This window comes from Ruditapes philippinarum, unplaced genomic scaffold (assembly GCF_026571515.1).
Source record: "Ruditapes philippinarum isolate M1 unplaced genomic scaffold, ASM2657151v2 ctg3919_1_1_1_1, whole genome shotgun sequence".
Taxonomy (NCBI): Eukaryota; Metazoa; Mollusca; class Bivalvia; order Venerida; family Veneridae; genus Ruditapes; species Ruditapes philippinarum.
This window is the reverse complement of record NW_026861338.1, coordinates 18,340-35,109: the sequence shown is the minus strand read 5'-3', so window position 1 is coordinate 35,109 and position 16,770 is coordinate 18,340. Positions and strand designations below refer to the sequence as shown.

The 16,770-nt window shown below is 29.7% G+C and overlaps 1 protein-coding gene across 1 annotated transcript; it reads left to right on the top strand.

Annotated features, from left to right (window-relative positions):
* Nucleotides 1–905: 905 nt before the first annotated feature.
* On the top strand, nt 906–14,477 carry LOC132715301 (NAD(P)H-hydrate epimerase-like). Its single transcript, XM_060698296.1, has 6 exons — nt 906–1,222; nt 8,411–8,519; nt 9,456–9,566; nt 11,065–11,242; nt 12,439–12,522; nt 13,780–14,477. Exons 1-6 carry the CDS (start codon nt 1,095–1,097, stop codon nt 14,025–14,027), a joined length of 858 nt encoding a protein of 285 aa, XP_060554279.1. The 5' UTR covers nt 906–1,094; the 3' UTR covers nt 14,028–14,477.
* Nucleotides 14,478–16,770: the final 2,293 nt, after the last annotated feature.

Sequence of the window (16,770 nt, the reverse complement as noted above, 5' to 3'; positions counted from 1 at the left end):
ATCATTCAAGTATAAATGGCCAGAAATATTTTTTAAAAATTTAATATTATATATTTTAATAATTTAGTTAATCTTATCTTCTGATCAAAGTTGTCAACCTAATGCTGAATGTCAATTAAGATGTTAAATTTTCATTGTTATAATTTTGGTATTTTTAATTGAAAACTTGAAAATGAAATGTGTTTTGATATTACATAAGAACACAGTGTCATCGCAATTTAGGAAAGAATATGACATGCAAATAAAATTTTCATCATCATCATTATTACAACTATCATCCAAATCGTTATTTAAATATTAATCCATATTACCAACAAAGCCATCATCATTATATCATTCACTATCATTACTATCGCCGTCTTTATCTTCATCATCATAATCGTTATCATTATTATCTTCACTATCATCATAATCATTATCAATGTCATTATAATGGAACCGACATTAAAATGTTTTAAACGCACAGGTTTACGTACTGTACATTTATAACTGTAACTAGGAACCTTTTGCCAATATCTTAATTATACAGCAGATGAGTTTATCCACCTAAATGACTGTATGAAATAGCTCTGGAATTAACGTGAAAGGTATATCTTCATGTTGTGTTTCAGTAGCATATGTCTCTTCTGATATATATCAAACCTTTGCGTGCTTCCTTTACTAGTTAGAAATAACCAATACCATATTGACAGCATTACCATACTGTAACTTGGGAATGTTTAAGGTTCACATTCTCGTATTATCAGTGGATATAATCGCGTGGCTTAGTATTAATTTGTAATACGGCATGAAATAATGCGATCGGACGCTTATTGGAGTAATTTATTTAATGGACAAGAAATTGAATAAGAATTTATGTTCATGAATCCAGCATTGACATGTTTTACAATATTTGTTTTTAAAATTGCATTGTATTTATGCAAGTTCTTACAACAGAAGTAGTTAATACACTGGGAAATTTTAAACAAATACTAGTAGTAATTTTTTTATAATAAACATGTAAAAAATACAACCATAACTGGAACCACCATAATTCAAATTCTTACTACATAAAGTTTGTACAACAATTAACATAACAACGTAACTACGGAATAATGGACAGAAGATCCGGGAACAGATTTTCATTTCATCGACAGGGAGGCGATAAAGAAGATAAACAGAAAAATGACGGTCACTTGGATAAGGGCAATGAAAGTGAACAACACAGGATAAAATACATTAGGTATGTCAAAACTACCCATGGGATAATTGTTCAAATAAAATTGAAAACTACATGGACAAGAATGAGTATTAGTAAACGATTTTTTTTACACAGCAGATAGAATGAGTCGAGTTTGAAAGCTTTTTTTAAAGTTAGTACACAATTTTATGAGAGTAATGCGTGAAGAAACTTATGACTTAGAAGCACACATCCATTCATTTGGATATAAGTAACTATTTGATTGAAATAATTGCTCAATCAGTGTACCTACATTTGAAATAATTGCTGAAATGAGTTATCAATTATCCTGTATATTTGAATTATACGAGCAAAGTAATTGTTAATCTGTGCTTTCCATGACCTTCTTAAGTATTAGTCGTTAAAATATTTCAAAAGTGGGAGGTACCAGATCACTTTATTTTTTAGAAAAACTTTTTTTCAGATTATTCCTTTTGAATGTAAACCTTGTCACTAATACGCCCTTAAAATTACATCTTTTGGGTGATAAAAACATTATACTACTTACAACTATGCTGTTTTGTCATTTGAATTGTTTCATAGGATACAATTTTCTCTCGGGAAATATTCAATTGTATCTTGTAAACAATAAATGTTTTCATACAACGATAAATAGATGTGCTTGGTTTCAGTCAAATGCTTGTTCTGTGTTTCTTATCTTAAACAATATGAAGTATCTTTCCAGATTAGTATCTGTTATATCATATAATACAACGAATGATAGCACATTAAATATCTCGAAAATAATAGTAGATACTTTGTAATTAGATGGATACAATTTTACATTATACGTTTCTAAAATACTAGTAGATAAGTTGTTTTAGGATGGGTGTATTTTTACATTATTTTATGTCATAGACCTTCTATATATATTTTATGCTGAATGCAAATACCTAGAACACATGCAAAATTGATGCTAATTGCGCTTAAACGATGTATACACAAAGTTATGGAAATGTAAATGTTGTGTGAAATAGCAAACGTGTTTCGACCAGACAGGCTATTAAAACATTATTTCTAGAAAAAATGAGACCAGTTAATCTAGCATTCTGTATTAGAAAAAAGGTCACATAAATAAGGGTACTTTATGAACTTCTCGTTCTTTACAGCTTTATTTAATAAATTAACACACATGCATTTATATATAATTATTAATTGTTATACAGATCTTATACAATAAGATTAAGCAATATGTAATAAGTTTCAAGCAATGAATCTTCAGGCATGCTGCTTTAAATACACTTGATACGCAGCTTGTAAATTAAATGAAATTTGCATACTAATATTTTCACGTAATCACTGTAAATGTCAATTTACCAATCTTTTTTTTTTTCTTAATCTTTTTTATTGACAAGCAAAAACCTTAAATTCATTTGATACACTGCTCGATAAATTTATGTTTCAAAATAAGACATTTTACTTGTCACAATCAGACATATATCAAATATATACCTTTTTATATTATATCAGCTAAATTGAACAATAATTGATTAACTACATAAATAGCCTGACAAAGGTAAGGTTAAACATTAACAGTAACATTCGACATTGAATTCTGGAAAAATTATGCAAGTAAAAAGAAAACGTCAGGCGTTCAACGGTTTCACGAACGCTTCGCAAACAAGAGTAATTTAAGTAGTTACTCATTATAACGATATTATTTTTAACTATGACAGGAAAGTGATATGTGCATTTAGAAATATGTCATAAAGACCGAAATGCAACACTTATGCGCACACGTTATTAACAGTCTACGATGTATGGTCATTGAATATGAGTCTAATTCTATTTAATATCCAGCCAATTAATATTATAATACGATAAATACTACTTTCAGTTTGGAAAAATGATGTTGCAGATATTTTAAGATCATTTATTAAGATGTAAGGGTTTGTGTCTTCAGCGTACACCGAAGTGGCACATTAACTGTAGATGATTTTTTGAAATATTTTTCAAGTTTACAAAATGAATTTCAAACCCCTGTGAATAATGAAGCTGAGGAATTTTGTTCAGAATTTGATTTTGATGCAAATAGGTGTAGTTTTGAAGAGTTAGATAAGCCAATCACAACTACTGAAGTCGAATTTATTGTTAAAATACTAAAAAGAAATAAAGCTTGTGGTAGTGATAATTTATTAAATGAACACTTTATAGAATGTTATGATATACTTTCGGCACATTTGGTAGATATTTTTAATGCAGTTTTGAATTCTGGACATTTTCCATCTGATTGGTCTAACGGTATTATAGTGCCTATTTTTAAAAAGAACGACCCATGCGATTAACGGAATTATAGAGGCATCACACTTGTTAGTTGTCTATCGAAAATTTTTACTGGAATTTTAAATAAACGACTGAATGATTGGTCCGAAAAAAATGATATACTAAGCGATGCTCAATTTGGTTTTCGCAAGGGTCGTTCTACGGTAGATGCAGCATTTGTATTAAACGCTGTTGTACATAAGATTTTAAATGAAAATAAACGTTTGTATTGTTGTATGGTTGATATGAAAAGAGCATTTGATAGTGTGTATTTAAACGGCCTATGGCTAAAATTGCATAAGTTAGGTATTGATGGAAAATTATTTAGAATATTAAGGGACATGTATTCACAAGTTAAAGTTTGTATCAAGGGTTGTAACTCATATTCGGACTATTTTGAGTGTGCTGTAGGCTTAAAACAAGGAGAGGTTATGTCCCCTTTATTGTTCTCATTATTTGTTGATGATCTTGAGCAATTTTTACAAAGAGGGCATGACAGTGGTTAAACCTTAGATGATATTACTTCTATTCTAATGCTTTTTGCAGACGACATAGTTATTTTAAGTGACACTGTTTGCGATCTTCAAAATAGTCTAGATTTATTATATACATACTGTAACAAATGGGGCCTAGAAGTAAATACCCTCAAACGAAAATAATTGTTTTTAGGAAAAGAGGTCACATAAAGCAAAATGAGCATTGGACATATAATACTGAAAACATAGAAAAAGTTGATAATTTTAATTACCTTGGGATTGTTTTTAACTATACGGGTACATTCATATTAAACCAAGAAACATTGGCTGGTAAAGGCATTAAGGCCCTTAATATTTTGATGCATAATATAAAGGGATTAAATCTTAAACCTAGTGTTATATGCCAACTTTTGATGCTTTTGTAACAGCTACTCTTAATTATGGCTGCGAAATTTGGGGATTCAGTAAGTCAAAAGAAATTGAACGGATCCATCTGAAATTTTGCACAATGTTATTAAATGTTAAATCTTGTTGTACAAATATGGGTGTGTATGGTGAATTAGGGCGCTTTCCGCTTTACATTAACAGATATGTACGCATTATTAAATTCTGGTGTAAAATTGTATCGTCTACAAATATATTATTAAACAGATTATATGATATTTTTTGTAAATGTAATGTTATCAAAAATGACTGGGCATATCAAGTTAAAAGTATTTTGGACTGCTATGGTTTTTCATATGTTTGGAACAACCCATCCTGTGTTGATCTAGGTAAATTTCATCTACTTTTTTAAAGCTCGACTAATTGATACTTTTAAACAAAACTGGTGTCAACGATTGCAAGAATGTGAAACATTATTTATGTATATTAAGCAATTTAAAACAGAATTTAGAGTTGAACCATATTTAGATTTATTGCCATTCAAGTTTCGAAATGCTTTATCAAAATTAACATTATCTTCACATAAACTGGCTATTGAAACTGGACGCTATTCCAGAAACAGAGTTGAACGAAATGAGCGTTATTGTATTTTTTGTCAAAACAGAGATATTGAAGATGAATACCATTTTGTTATATCATGTCCGTTGTACGAAGATTTTAGAAAACAATATATCAAAGCATATTTTTATAGAAGACCAAATGTTATTAAATTTACAGAGCTTTTTAAGAGTTATAATCAAGCTATAATTAGAAATCTTTCCAAATTTATTTACAATGCTTTTATACTTAGAAAGTCTTTGCTTTCTTAACTTTGCCAATTTTATGGAAGGAATTTACTTCACTTTGATTTTGTTTATGATATTGATTCATATATATGTAAACATCTTATTCATCCTCCACAAACAATATGTTGACAATGTGAATTGTGTTCACTGTTTGTTAAATCACATGATAAAATTATGATATTTATGTATATGCAATTGTATGACAAAAAACTGTACTGTTTACGTCAATAAAATTATCTATCCTATCCTATCCTTATTTAGATACAGTAACAACATCATTTATCATTCCAATCGGTTAAGATAGTTGACAAATAATGAGTCGATTAAATATTCAGAAATTCAGAAGCAAATACAATGAAATGGTAATCAGTAAAATAATTTACATATATTATCTATACTTATAAGTAGAAATAAATCAAAATTCTTTATAAACTTGATAAACAAATGAATATGAAAATAAATATTGATAAATGAATGACTGGTTCAGTTGACCATAATGATGCAATATACATGCAGCATAGAGAGCATATTTTTCTAGTTATGTCTTATTAAAAAAATAGTAAATATTCTTAAATTTCTCAAAATGAGATTTCACACAATGTGACATGTAAGTTTAACAGACACCTTCTTAAACATCCTTATAATATGAGTTATGAGTTAACCCGCTTTTGCATACAGATGACGATACCTTTATGTACTTTTCATACTTAATTCATTTCCATCCGCTGATTGTTAAATTAAAGTTTCTGTGCAAGGATATATAATTTTGCTAGACAAACGTGCAGTCTCTACAATCTCTCAGCTTGATTAAAACGTATCGTCGTCTTCACTTACGATAAACATAATCCCCCCGGGGGATTTAATCAAACCAGGAGTACATCACAGACATCCGATTAATTACAGCGTAATAAAATCAAACAATCGGCTGGATGAAAAAGGCTGTTTTGTGTTCGAAATTTTTAACATATTAACTGTACATAACCTTGCAGGAAATTTACATTATTTACTTATAAACAAATAAATATTTCATCCTTATTTGTGATTGAAAGTCAAACAGTCCCTGACAAATCTTGCGGTAAAAGGGGCACTATTTCAAATATGTATTTTCATAATAACAATTTGTATTAGCTTGCAAGACAAATATAACTTAGAGAGAAAAAAGACGAAAACACGAGATTTGTAAGCTGTCCACTATATAATATAAAGTATTTTTGACAAGAATATTATTTGTCAAGCGATGAAAACAAAGGTATTGTTTATTCCAAATGACTGATGACTGTAAAGAAAATACATCGCACGACTTCACGCCGCAATATTCAGAGAAAAAATGCCTATGTATTTATGTCTACTGAAAGGCATGAACGTATTAAGCATGTTAGTTTTGCATGTACTATAAAATACTTTCCAGTGTGGATGAATGAAAATCATATCTAAATATCAAAACTGTTCATCACGAGTGAAGTATGATTTCATTAAATGACTTCTACATTTCATTGGTCTTTTGGGATCCTTGACTTTATTACATTTAGTATTAAATATTGAAATAAGCCTTTGCTGGAGGATAAAACATGCTGCTCTTTACATCATCTCTAACGAACATATTATATTTTCGTGATATTCATTTATTACGTTTTGCTCTGAATAATGATATTATTGATCTCGAGGGATTACCCTTTTCCAAGAACATTTATCTTAATCATACCTGACTATTTATATTACCTGTTTTGAAAAAAATCATATTTAAACAAAGTTTTAAAAAATGAAAGATATAATATATTTTCTAACTTTGATGCTATTTCATGTATTTATATGTTTCACTTGCGCAGTTTTATACTGGTTGATTTAGTTTTCCTAATACATTGTCTGTTTTAAATGTGTGATACACAGACTTCATGACCTTATTCCCACTCACATATAGGTGTACAGACTTTCTTATATTTGTGAACCAAAGACCACCTTTAATGTAATGACACGTAGGGTTCACATTTTAGGTTTCATCATCTCTGTCGTATAAAGAATACACCTGAGGATTTCCTGAATTTTATATTTAACAATTTTTCTATTTGACATTATGCTCCTTTTTATTATGTCGAAATGAGATAAATAAATTGTATATTTCAAAAGACTGGCTTTTTAATGTGGTTGAACAATAATATAAAACTGCCTTAAATATAAAAAGACTGCCAAACTCTTTTCCTTTAAAAGAATGAGCATTACCGGTAATGTTCAAATGCCATTTATAGATGGGTCACGTGCGTTACTGCTTACTTCAATGACGTTGATGATGAAAGTGAAATAAAAAAAAACACTGACAAATCGTGAAGTTATTTTAATTAACCATTTACTCTTCGATGGGCATAATGTCACTTTTTACGTTGAATTACTGGGTGATATTTACTAGGATGGGAGATTGTTGCATCTGCCACTTTATCAATGTTATCATGTATGGCTACAGTCGGGCTTTCCCTTTTAACGCTAGTAATCTTGTTAATTGTTCCCTGTCTTATTGAATAGATCATCAGTTAGTTATACTACAAACGGAAGATGGCGCCTAATTAAGTAAAAGAAGAAAATCGGATTGACTTCATGTTTTGTTTAAAAACACTATTGAAAAAAAAACGAGTCAAGGTCAAAGCATTGTCATAAAATTGAAATCCATTCAAATCATGTCAAGTGATTGTCAAAGAAATCAATCTAAATTCAATTGAATTTCACATTTGGTATGCATGGAATAATAATAATAATAATAATAATAATAATGATAACAATGATAATGATAACGATAACGATAATAATAATAATAATAAAAATAATAATGATAATAATAATTATAATAACAATAACAATATTAACGATAACAATAATAGTGATAATAATATCAGTAAATCTGTAAATACGTAACCGTAATCAACACTTCGTCACTTGTCAAGAATGTTCTAAAATAGGTACATGCATTTCCTAATACTATCGATATCATATAACGATTTTTTATTTCTTTCTTTTATTAACATATATTATTTACACAACATTAATAAAAGGAGCTCTACCAATAAATCTGAAACATAAAACAACAATATGAGCTTTCCTGTAATCATCATTACAGAGTCAAATTTCATCAAATATTTTGTTGTAATTTGAGCAGTGCTATTCCTTTGAAACCATCAGTTTAAGGTCATTAGACATATATATTCATTATGTATTTTATTTTTCTTATCTCATTTCAGTCAGAAAGAAGCACACGATATAAACCAAGAACTATTCACAGAATATGCCTTAACCGTCGATCAACTCCTGGAGTTGTCGGGATATAGTTGCGCTGTTGCTATAGCAACTGTAAGTTCATTTACATAATTTGAACTTAATTGTTCGCAAGGTCTTTTGATTCCATTGGATTTTTTTTGTTATTTGCGCATACATTATCATGGTATTTAAATAAAGAAAAGCGGGATTATTACAATCATGTATTAAAGCATTTATAGAAAAATATTTGACACAAAACACAAGCAAGATATATGAATGACATTGCTATTAAAAAGTGTTGCCACTTAGAGCGGGTTAAGCTGTTACTCCCGCTTTTATTGAACCATCAATGCAGCTATCAACGGGAACGGTTTTGTGTCTGAGCTCTTGATTGTAATACTGCACACAATGATTTTAAAAATGTAACAAATAAAAACGTTTAAAATACGATGGCACATTGTGTGATACTTAAACGCTGACACATGGTCTTGTAGGACTATTGTTAGTATAAGACGAGTATCATGAGTTTGGTTCTTTATACTTTTACTTAATTGAAAAGTTTGGTTGATGGGGCACTTCTACGAGTATTCTTAATAGACCTTTAAATGTATTCGAACTGGGCAGATACTTTCTTGAACTAGCCTCATTTTTACGAATAGAATTATAGAGACTCACTGAAATCGGTCACCCATGACAGCAATAAAGAAACATGACGTTATAGCGTAATAACGTTAACGTGTATTACTGAATAATTGTAAAATGTCTGCAAAAATGAAAACAGTTAGTAAGATAGTGTTATTGACTCGACTATTGATAACATTTAATCATCGTACCGTTGCAGCATTTCGAAGCACTGTGATTCAACTATCTTCAATTATATGTTTTATGTTCTTCCAACATTTGTTCTATGTTTTACCATGTTATGACCTTTATCATTATTATGTTGCAATATTCCTATTCATCAATTGTTATTTCGAAAAAAATAGTACAGAACATATTTATGAATTCACTTTATTTATATGTTTTAAGTGTTATCCAGTTGAAGTTATGTCACGAGAAAATCCTGCTGTCCTTGTTTGTTGTGGATCGGGACATAATGGCGGAGATGGGCTTGTGTGTGCCAGACATCTGAAAATGTTTGTACGTAATTGTTTTAGAATTTTGTACTGTTTGATGATTACCCCATTAAACCCCCAAAATCAATTATATTAAAAAACGTGTTATTGCACTTTCAGTGTGATTTACACTTGTTCATTATCCCTCATGTACATACTTAATCAAACCGACTCTGCAATTTTCATGTAATTTTGATATGATAAATCTTTCCGAGGGATCACTTTGTTTCCAGATTTTATACTTCACAACATCAGGTATCAAGTGCTGTGTGGCAGCTGTAAAATATTGCACCGTTCTCCACTTCAGTGTTGCAATATTTGTTCTGGTCCTTCGGGATCATTGATGCCAGCACTATAAGGTGTTGAGAATTGAGTACCACTGAAGCCGGTGTTAGAGGGAGTGAGGGATTTGCACTTATTCATTATCCCTCATGTACAGACTATATAATACCGAGTCTGCAATGTTCATGTAATTTTGTTGTGATTAATGCTTCCGAGGATCACTATGTTAACAGATTTCCTAACAACTTGTTGCAGTTGCTAAAACATCACTCATAAGCTATATAGCTTGTTCTCATTTTGCTCTTTGGCAATTGATATTATTACAGTGATTTTGTATGGAAGTCGAAAAATTACTTTGTCCATGTTTTACTATCTTGCTTACACATAATTGCAGTCCTTTAGTAGTTTAACATATACATGTAACATGCTATAAATCCATTACTAAAACATCATTAATTACATTTTAGATCTTTATAACGAATAAAAGAAATATGATTCACTTCTAAAGCAAGATGTGCCATTAATATAAATCTTATATTCGTTGTCATGGTAATTGATATTTGTGTTTATTCACTTATTGTAAGAAAATATTACTTATGCTTTTTTCACAAAAACGTTTCTTTTATAACGAACTTGATACAAATGATAGCTATGGTTTCTAATGGAAGTTTCTGTAAAATTATATTTAATAAAAGGATCAGTGCAAAGAAGCTTTATGAATGAAAAATATTTTTCTGAAATTTAATATGATTAATAATCTCCCCTGAATTTCCAACTGATGTGTGTTCATAATTTTATTTAGCGCACGATGACATACAATAAACTCAATTTATAAAGATATTCAAGGGTACCGCCTAATTTATATTGTTATATCAGAGATGCAACTAATTTGAAAACAAGAGTCGGAATCACGTCAACAGCATCGTCATAAGCGGTATATCGTTATAAACAACATCGTTTTAAGCAGTATATCGTTATAAACGACAACGTTTTAAGTGGGATTTACTGTATAAGCTTCAATCCACACTTGCTCCCGTTTTTAGCAGTCTGAAAAAAACTTCCTTAATGAGCAGAAATGACCTCGGTTTATGGGTATGTAATGAAAAGCTATCTCATCAAATTTAGCAGTCTAATTTGTCCTTCAAATTTAACTTGACAGCAATACAATTTAACTATATTCTAATATAGACTTCGTTTTCCTTCCGTAATGTAATGCCTTAATGCATTATTATTTTTTCCAGGGATATAAGCCGACTTTATTTTATCCACGGAAAGCAAACAAGCCTTTGTTTAAGAGATTGTTTAGACAGTGTGAAAGCTTAGACATTCCTCTTCTGTCATTTTTTCCGTCTGAACCAAATCTAATCACAGACTCGTATAACTTTGTTGTCGATGCATTGTTTGGATTAGGCTTTAAAGGTAATGTGATGTGATGTAATTCTTTTTTCTTTTTCCATTTATCTTAGAACCCTTACTTTAAAGAACACGATGATTAAATTATATAAGACAAGATTAAAAAATAATTATTAAAAGTGCGTTAAATCAAATAAAATTACTCGTTCCTAATGAAATATTTCTCAATTTAATATGTATCAAAAAAACACATGTAGCTTGACAGAAAATGTAAAAATATTTACATCGCAATATTGACTTTTATCTAGAATAATTTTTGTGCGCAGCAGGTGGACATTTACGTCATTTTATTTACATGCGTCTACTCCCCACGCTCATTAAAAAAACAACAACAAAAGAACAACAAAAAAACACAATAAGAAGTATGTAACCATCATACAAATCTAACATCTATACACTGCAGTTTCAGGTTTTAAATATCATTTTATATTCAAAAGTCATTTTCTTTTTAACCCGTTGCTAGGGGATCATTTGCTTGTGGTATTTTTCATTTGCCAATATCGACAATGGACAGAGTTAATCGAACCGAATCTCCAACTCTTTTTTTTCAATTTTGCCGTGCAAAGCGAACTTCTTAGCATACTAATTTGCATAGTATCAATATTTGACCTTTGAGCGCATGTGCATGTTTTTCCTTTCAAGGCCTTGTTATAATTGCTAGATATTTTTACTGGAATTTATTAACCGTCTGTTTATGTCAAGAAGAGTAAGGAAAAACATTTTCAAGAAAGCGAAGTGTATAGATGAGTCGATCAAAAGTAGAAAAGGAGAAAACAAATGACTTTAATTTTATAAAATCTTAGAAACGCAAACAGGTTTTGTAAGAATTAAATTGATGTACGTGTGTATTACTTAATATATTTATTTTCGTCTGTGATATTTGAATAACTTTTAAAAAGTATACAGTATATATAAATATAATAATAATAATAATAATAATCTTTTATTATAGTGACATGTGTTTTCGTACATGAAAATTACATATATACAATGTAAATAAAGAACACCCGGCCTTATAGGCCTATAGGTCACCTTAACAACAGTTTAAAATGCACGTGAATATATACAAATGGACAATTGAAATAATAAGAGTCTGTGTAACATAATTACATATAACAGCTCATTTTTTAAATATATTTGTCATTTGTATATTTGTAAATGTTCTCTTTATATTTCTGACACAATGCTTATTTACATTGCAGCTCCTATTAAACCAGAAATGGAATCTGTTATTGAAACCTTAAAGAAAATTGAAATACCCATCTGCAGTATAGATATTCCTTCTGGTAATGGTCTTGTATAATTATTTTTCCGAAAGAAACCCATTTAACTATAGTACGTTATGAATAAGCGGATGATCTGTCGAAAAAGTTAAATAAGATGAATACTTTTGATAAAGTAATCGGTCTTATATACGTAAAGAATATGCATATAAAAGATGATTATACGTTTTCTCTTACTTTACGGGATATTTGAGGCAAAAAAGAAGAGATTTTTAGCGATCAGTTTCTTTGAAAACACGTTTCACTCCTAGAGAAGGAATTCAAGACTAATTATATATTTTCAACACTGAAACAAAAAAAAAATGGCTCTATTCGTACAGCTATGTAACACGAGGTTCTTCTTATAATTTTACCTTAACTAAAATAAATAAAAGGAAACAGAATTGCACTTGTGGACATGTGGACAAAGCTATCATGCCAACGCATCAATACGACACGAAATAGTAAAAACATAATGTGCAGAAATGTCGGATATTCAGATACAAAGGCCATAGTATAATACATGATTTAAATAAATAGCTGTATGAAACTTTGAAATTCAGCATTACCTATTTCTGAAAACATAACAAAAAACATTTAAAACCGTCATTAGAGTCAATGTATGATATTAAAATTAATTTATACTACATTCTTTTACAAGAGAAAAACATATACATGGTGTAAATCATAATGTCCTTATAATGTGATAGATGTCTCTGAAAAGCAAACATCTCTCTTGCTAGCGATCATGACTTTGAGAGTACCTCCTAGTTTTTTTAATCTTTTTTTAGAAAAATAGCATTACTTGTACACATATATGATAAACATTCCAATATAGTTTATATTTAGGGTTCATTTATATGTTTAATCAGAGATAAAGATAACATCTCTATGCCTCTGGTTTGATGTCACTACGCACCTTATCAAAAATCTTCAATACCTTTTCTATGAGTTAATCTTGTTTTTCAATGGCAAAAGTTGAAATGTTAAAAATGCAATAAAAGATATAAATGTGTAAAAAAATCACCAATTGAAAGAACAGAACAGAGCAGTGTTAACGGAAGTCAAACGCCGACAACAACTAGGATTACACGTGATTAGTAGAATAGGGCACAGAACTTAGTCAATATAATTGGTTTTGTTTGTATTATTCTCAAAAAAAAAATGTTTTCCCTTGATCATGTTCAGATGATTCTTTTTAAACAATTTTCCTATTTAACAATGGTGAAAAGTTTGAAAAGTAATAAGATTTTGGTATTATATACTTGATGAATTTTTTAGGATGGGATATTGACGCAGGCGATGAAAATGGACTGAAACCAGACATGCTTATCTCCCTTATCGCCCCTAAAATGTGTGCGAAGTTATTCAAAGGCAAACATCACTTTCTTGGAGGACGTTTTGTACCAAAAACACTTGAACAGAAATACGAGTTGAATTTACCGGTGTACTCGGGCTCTGACTGTATTGTTGAAATCAAAGTTGGAAATGAAGAAACCGAGTACCAAGAGGAAAATGACACAACTTGAACAGTATAAAAAGTGATTTGAAATCCTGTCTAATAAGTTTAGGCAATGATTAGTTTAATTATCACTGTTGTTTGTTACACTATATTTGACCTTAAACAGTCATGATTCCACTGCATTGATATCAAACGTAATCATTTGTTTGGTAGAAGTGAATATTACATGGGACAATGCATTTTGTATTCCTTTTGAATGTGAATATTAATATTACAATGCCTTTTTCATTCCTTTGATTGTATTCGTGCTAATATTTTTTGTTATTATTATTTTTGATGAACTTTTTTTGGAGCCATTTGATCAAAACTAAGTAAGTCCGCCTTTTAAACCAAACCAGACATGAAATATATATTACATTTATTGTTGATATACGATCACAAAAGAAACTTGATAATTTGTTGTGTAATATGAAACAAAACATGGCTGTGTAATTGCGTTGAAATTAAAATGAGAAAATATGTTTGTATTCTTCTGTTTTATTATCTTATATCTTGTTGTTATATATACAGCATTTACCTTGTTATGATTAACGTTATAATACTATTTAAAAAATGGCCAAACAGGCATATATAACTATGATCTAAACAACTTTCAACTATAACATAAAAAATATGTCATACTATGAGACCATCACATTTTCGAAAATACTGTTGCAACGTCTAACATTTGCGTGATGTATGTCGGCGTAACTTGAGCATGCATTTCATAGTACTGTAAACAATTAAGCAATTTTAATTATAGACTAAACTGATAAATTCGTCATAAATGTCACTAGATATTTTATTTCATAATGAGTTTTTGCTAATAATGTATTATAAAACCCCATGCGAAATCTAAATCAAATAAGTACATCAACATAACTATGCGATACTAGATGAGGTATCAGGGCAAAGATCATTGTGCATAATTATCCGGAGCAAGAATATAGTAACGTTGAGATGTGATCGAACTGTTTTAATTGTTTTGTCATTAAATCATTGGATATCCACAAATGATTTATTACAACTCCGGAAATACGTCTTGTCAGACAGAGCTTCGTGCATTAAGTGCGGAAATTAACGATAACGCAAACAAATGTGAAAATAAACATATTAAATGATATGTTTTAACACGTTGCAATATTGTTTTTCAAAAATCTTTATTTTTGAAGTAGACGGCCTCTTAAAGTTATGTTCATCCGTTATAATATATCTATAATATATTTTTGATCTTTGATGGTATTTGATGACGAATACTTTTTTATCTTTTATCTCCGAAATTTATATACTGGTTGTTTTTGTTTTCCTACTACGTTACCTACTCTAAATTTGTGCTACTCAGGATTCATAACCTCTTTCCACTTTTACAACTCGCCTTTTCGGTTGGTTTGCACATTTCTTTAACGGGAACAACTCGCCATCTTTCATTGAATGACACGTAAGTGTCACAATGAATGTAACTTCCTTAACTTAGAATATTTTAAAATTTGATATTACACATTTTATCTGTGAAGGTGTTTAATAATGCTTAATTCGGAAATATGTGAGAACAGGAGATCGCATCAGCCACTTTGGTTTATAAACCGGTTTAATTAAAGCTGGCGTGCGTTTTTATTAATTTTAACCAATCGGACGAATTACAGACATGTTAGGAAAAAGGGGATTATTATTCATTTTATGATATATTTAACTTCTTGTGATCTTGTACAGAGACTTCCTACATCCATGTAGGTTTCGCAGCTTCAACACGTTGTCCAGTCCTTTGATTTTTGTTAATGTTTCATATATAAGGTTATAATAGATATCTGTTATTAGATCTCTAACTCTTTAAATACGTTCAGTAATGACAAATTGCTTCAGAAAGAATATTAATGATAAAAAGATTTCAAGACACTTAATATGTCATCTTGATTTCAATAAATCGCATAAAAAATAACAATGACATATGCAACTTTCATAATAGAGAATGTCGAGTTATTTTGACGAATCTTTGTGTTTTGTTTATTTAAAATAATTTATCTGCTTTCTAAAGTTAATTTCAAGTTTTACAAACGCAGTTTGCTTTCTAAAGTTAATTACAAGTTTAACAAACGCAGTTTTCTATTGTCTTACAACGTTTAAATATTACCTTTTATCTTTAATTTGTCATTCGTTCTTCTCTTATATTCTATGAAATAGATATTAAAAAAAAATATGAAAATGCTTATTATTTTTGATAAAATCTCAAATGTTTTGATATTTGTTTTTCAACAAATTGACTTCCCAATACTGCAAAGTCACTTCACAAAAAATGTGTTTTTTATATTTTATTATGTTGTTCAATGCATAAAGATATTAAATGGATACATAAACAATAGATTTGCGGTGACTTTTGTCTTCTTTTTTACTAAAACTAAAAGTTAGAGTTGTTATTCTGTTGATTATGTGTTCAATCATATAACACCACCACACAATATCAATTAAAAATCAACCCAGAATATCAATTTTAAGAAAATACAACAAACAAACAAACAAAGAAAAAAAGATACAAATAAGATACTTACATGTAAAGCCCCAGTCACATTAGAGCTTACGACCATTGAAGACCAGTTCACGATCACCAGTGACCTCTGGTTGCGGACAATCTTTTAAACGTCTTACGACAGTCATCGGTGATCTTTGACAGTCGCAGGTTATCTTATTTAGGTCTCACGACCAATATCAGTCGTAGAGAGGTTTTTGAGCTTGCACAAAAACCTCCTTGCGATCAAACAGGTCGCTAGTGATCTTAT

Excerpts from the sequence above, each read along its gene's own strand:
- LOC132715301 (XM_060698296.1), top strand. The coding sequence starts at position 1,095 with ATGGACAGAAGATCCGGGAACAGATTTTCATTTCATCGACAGGGAGGC. Across the intron at positions 8,520-9,455 it reads GCGCTGTTGCTATAGCAACT|TGTTATCCAGTTGAAGTTAT; the intron begins GTAAGTTCATTT and ends ATATGTTTTAAG. Across the intron at positions 12,523-13,779 it reads CAGTATAGATATTCCTTCTG|GATGGGATATTGACGCAGGC; the intron begins GTAATGGTCTTG and ends TGAATTTTTTAG.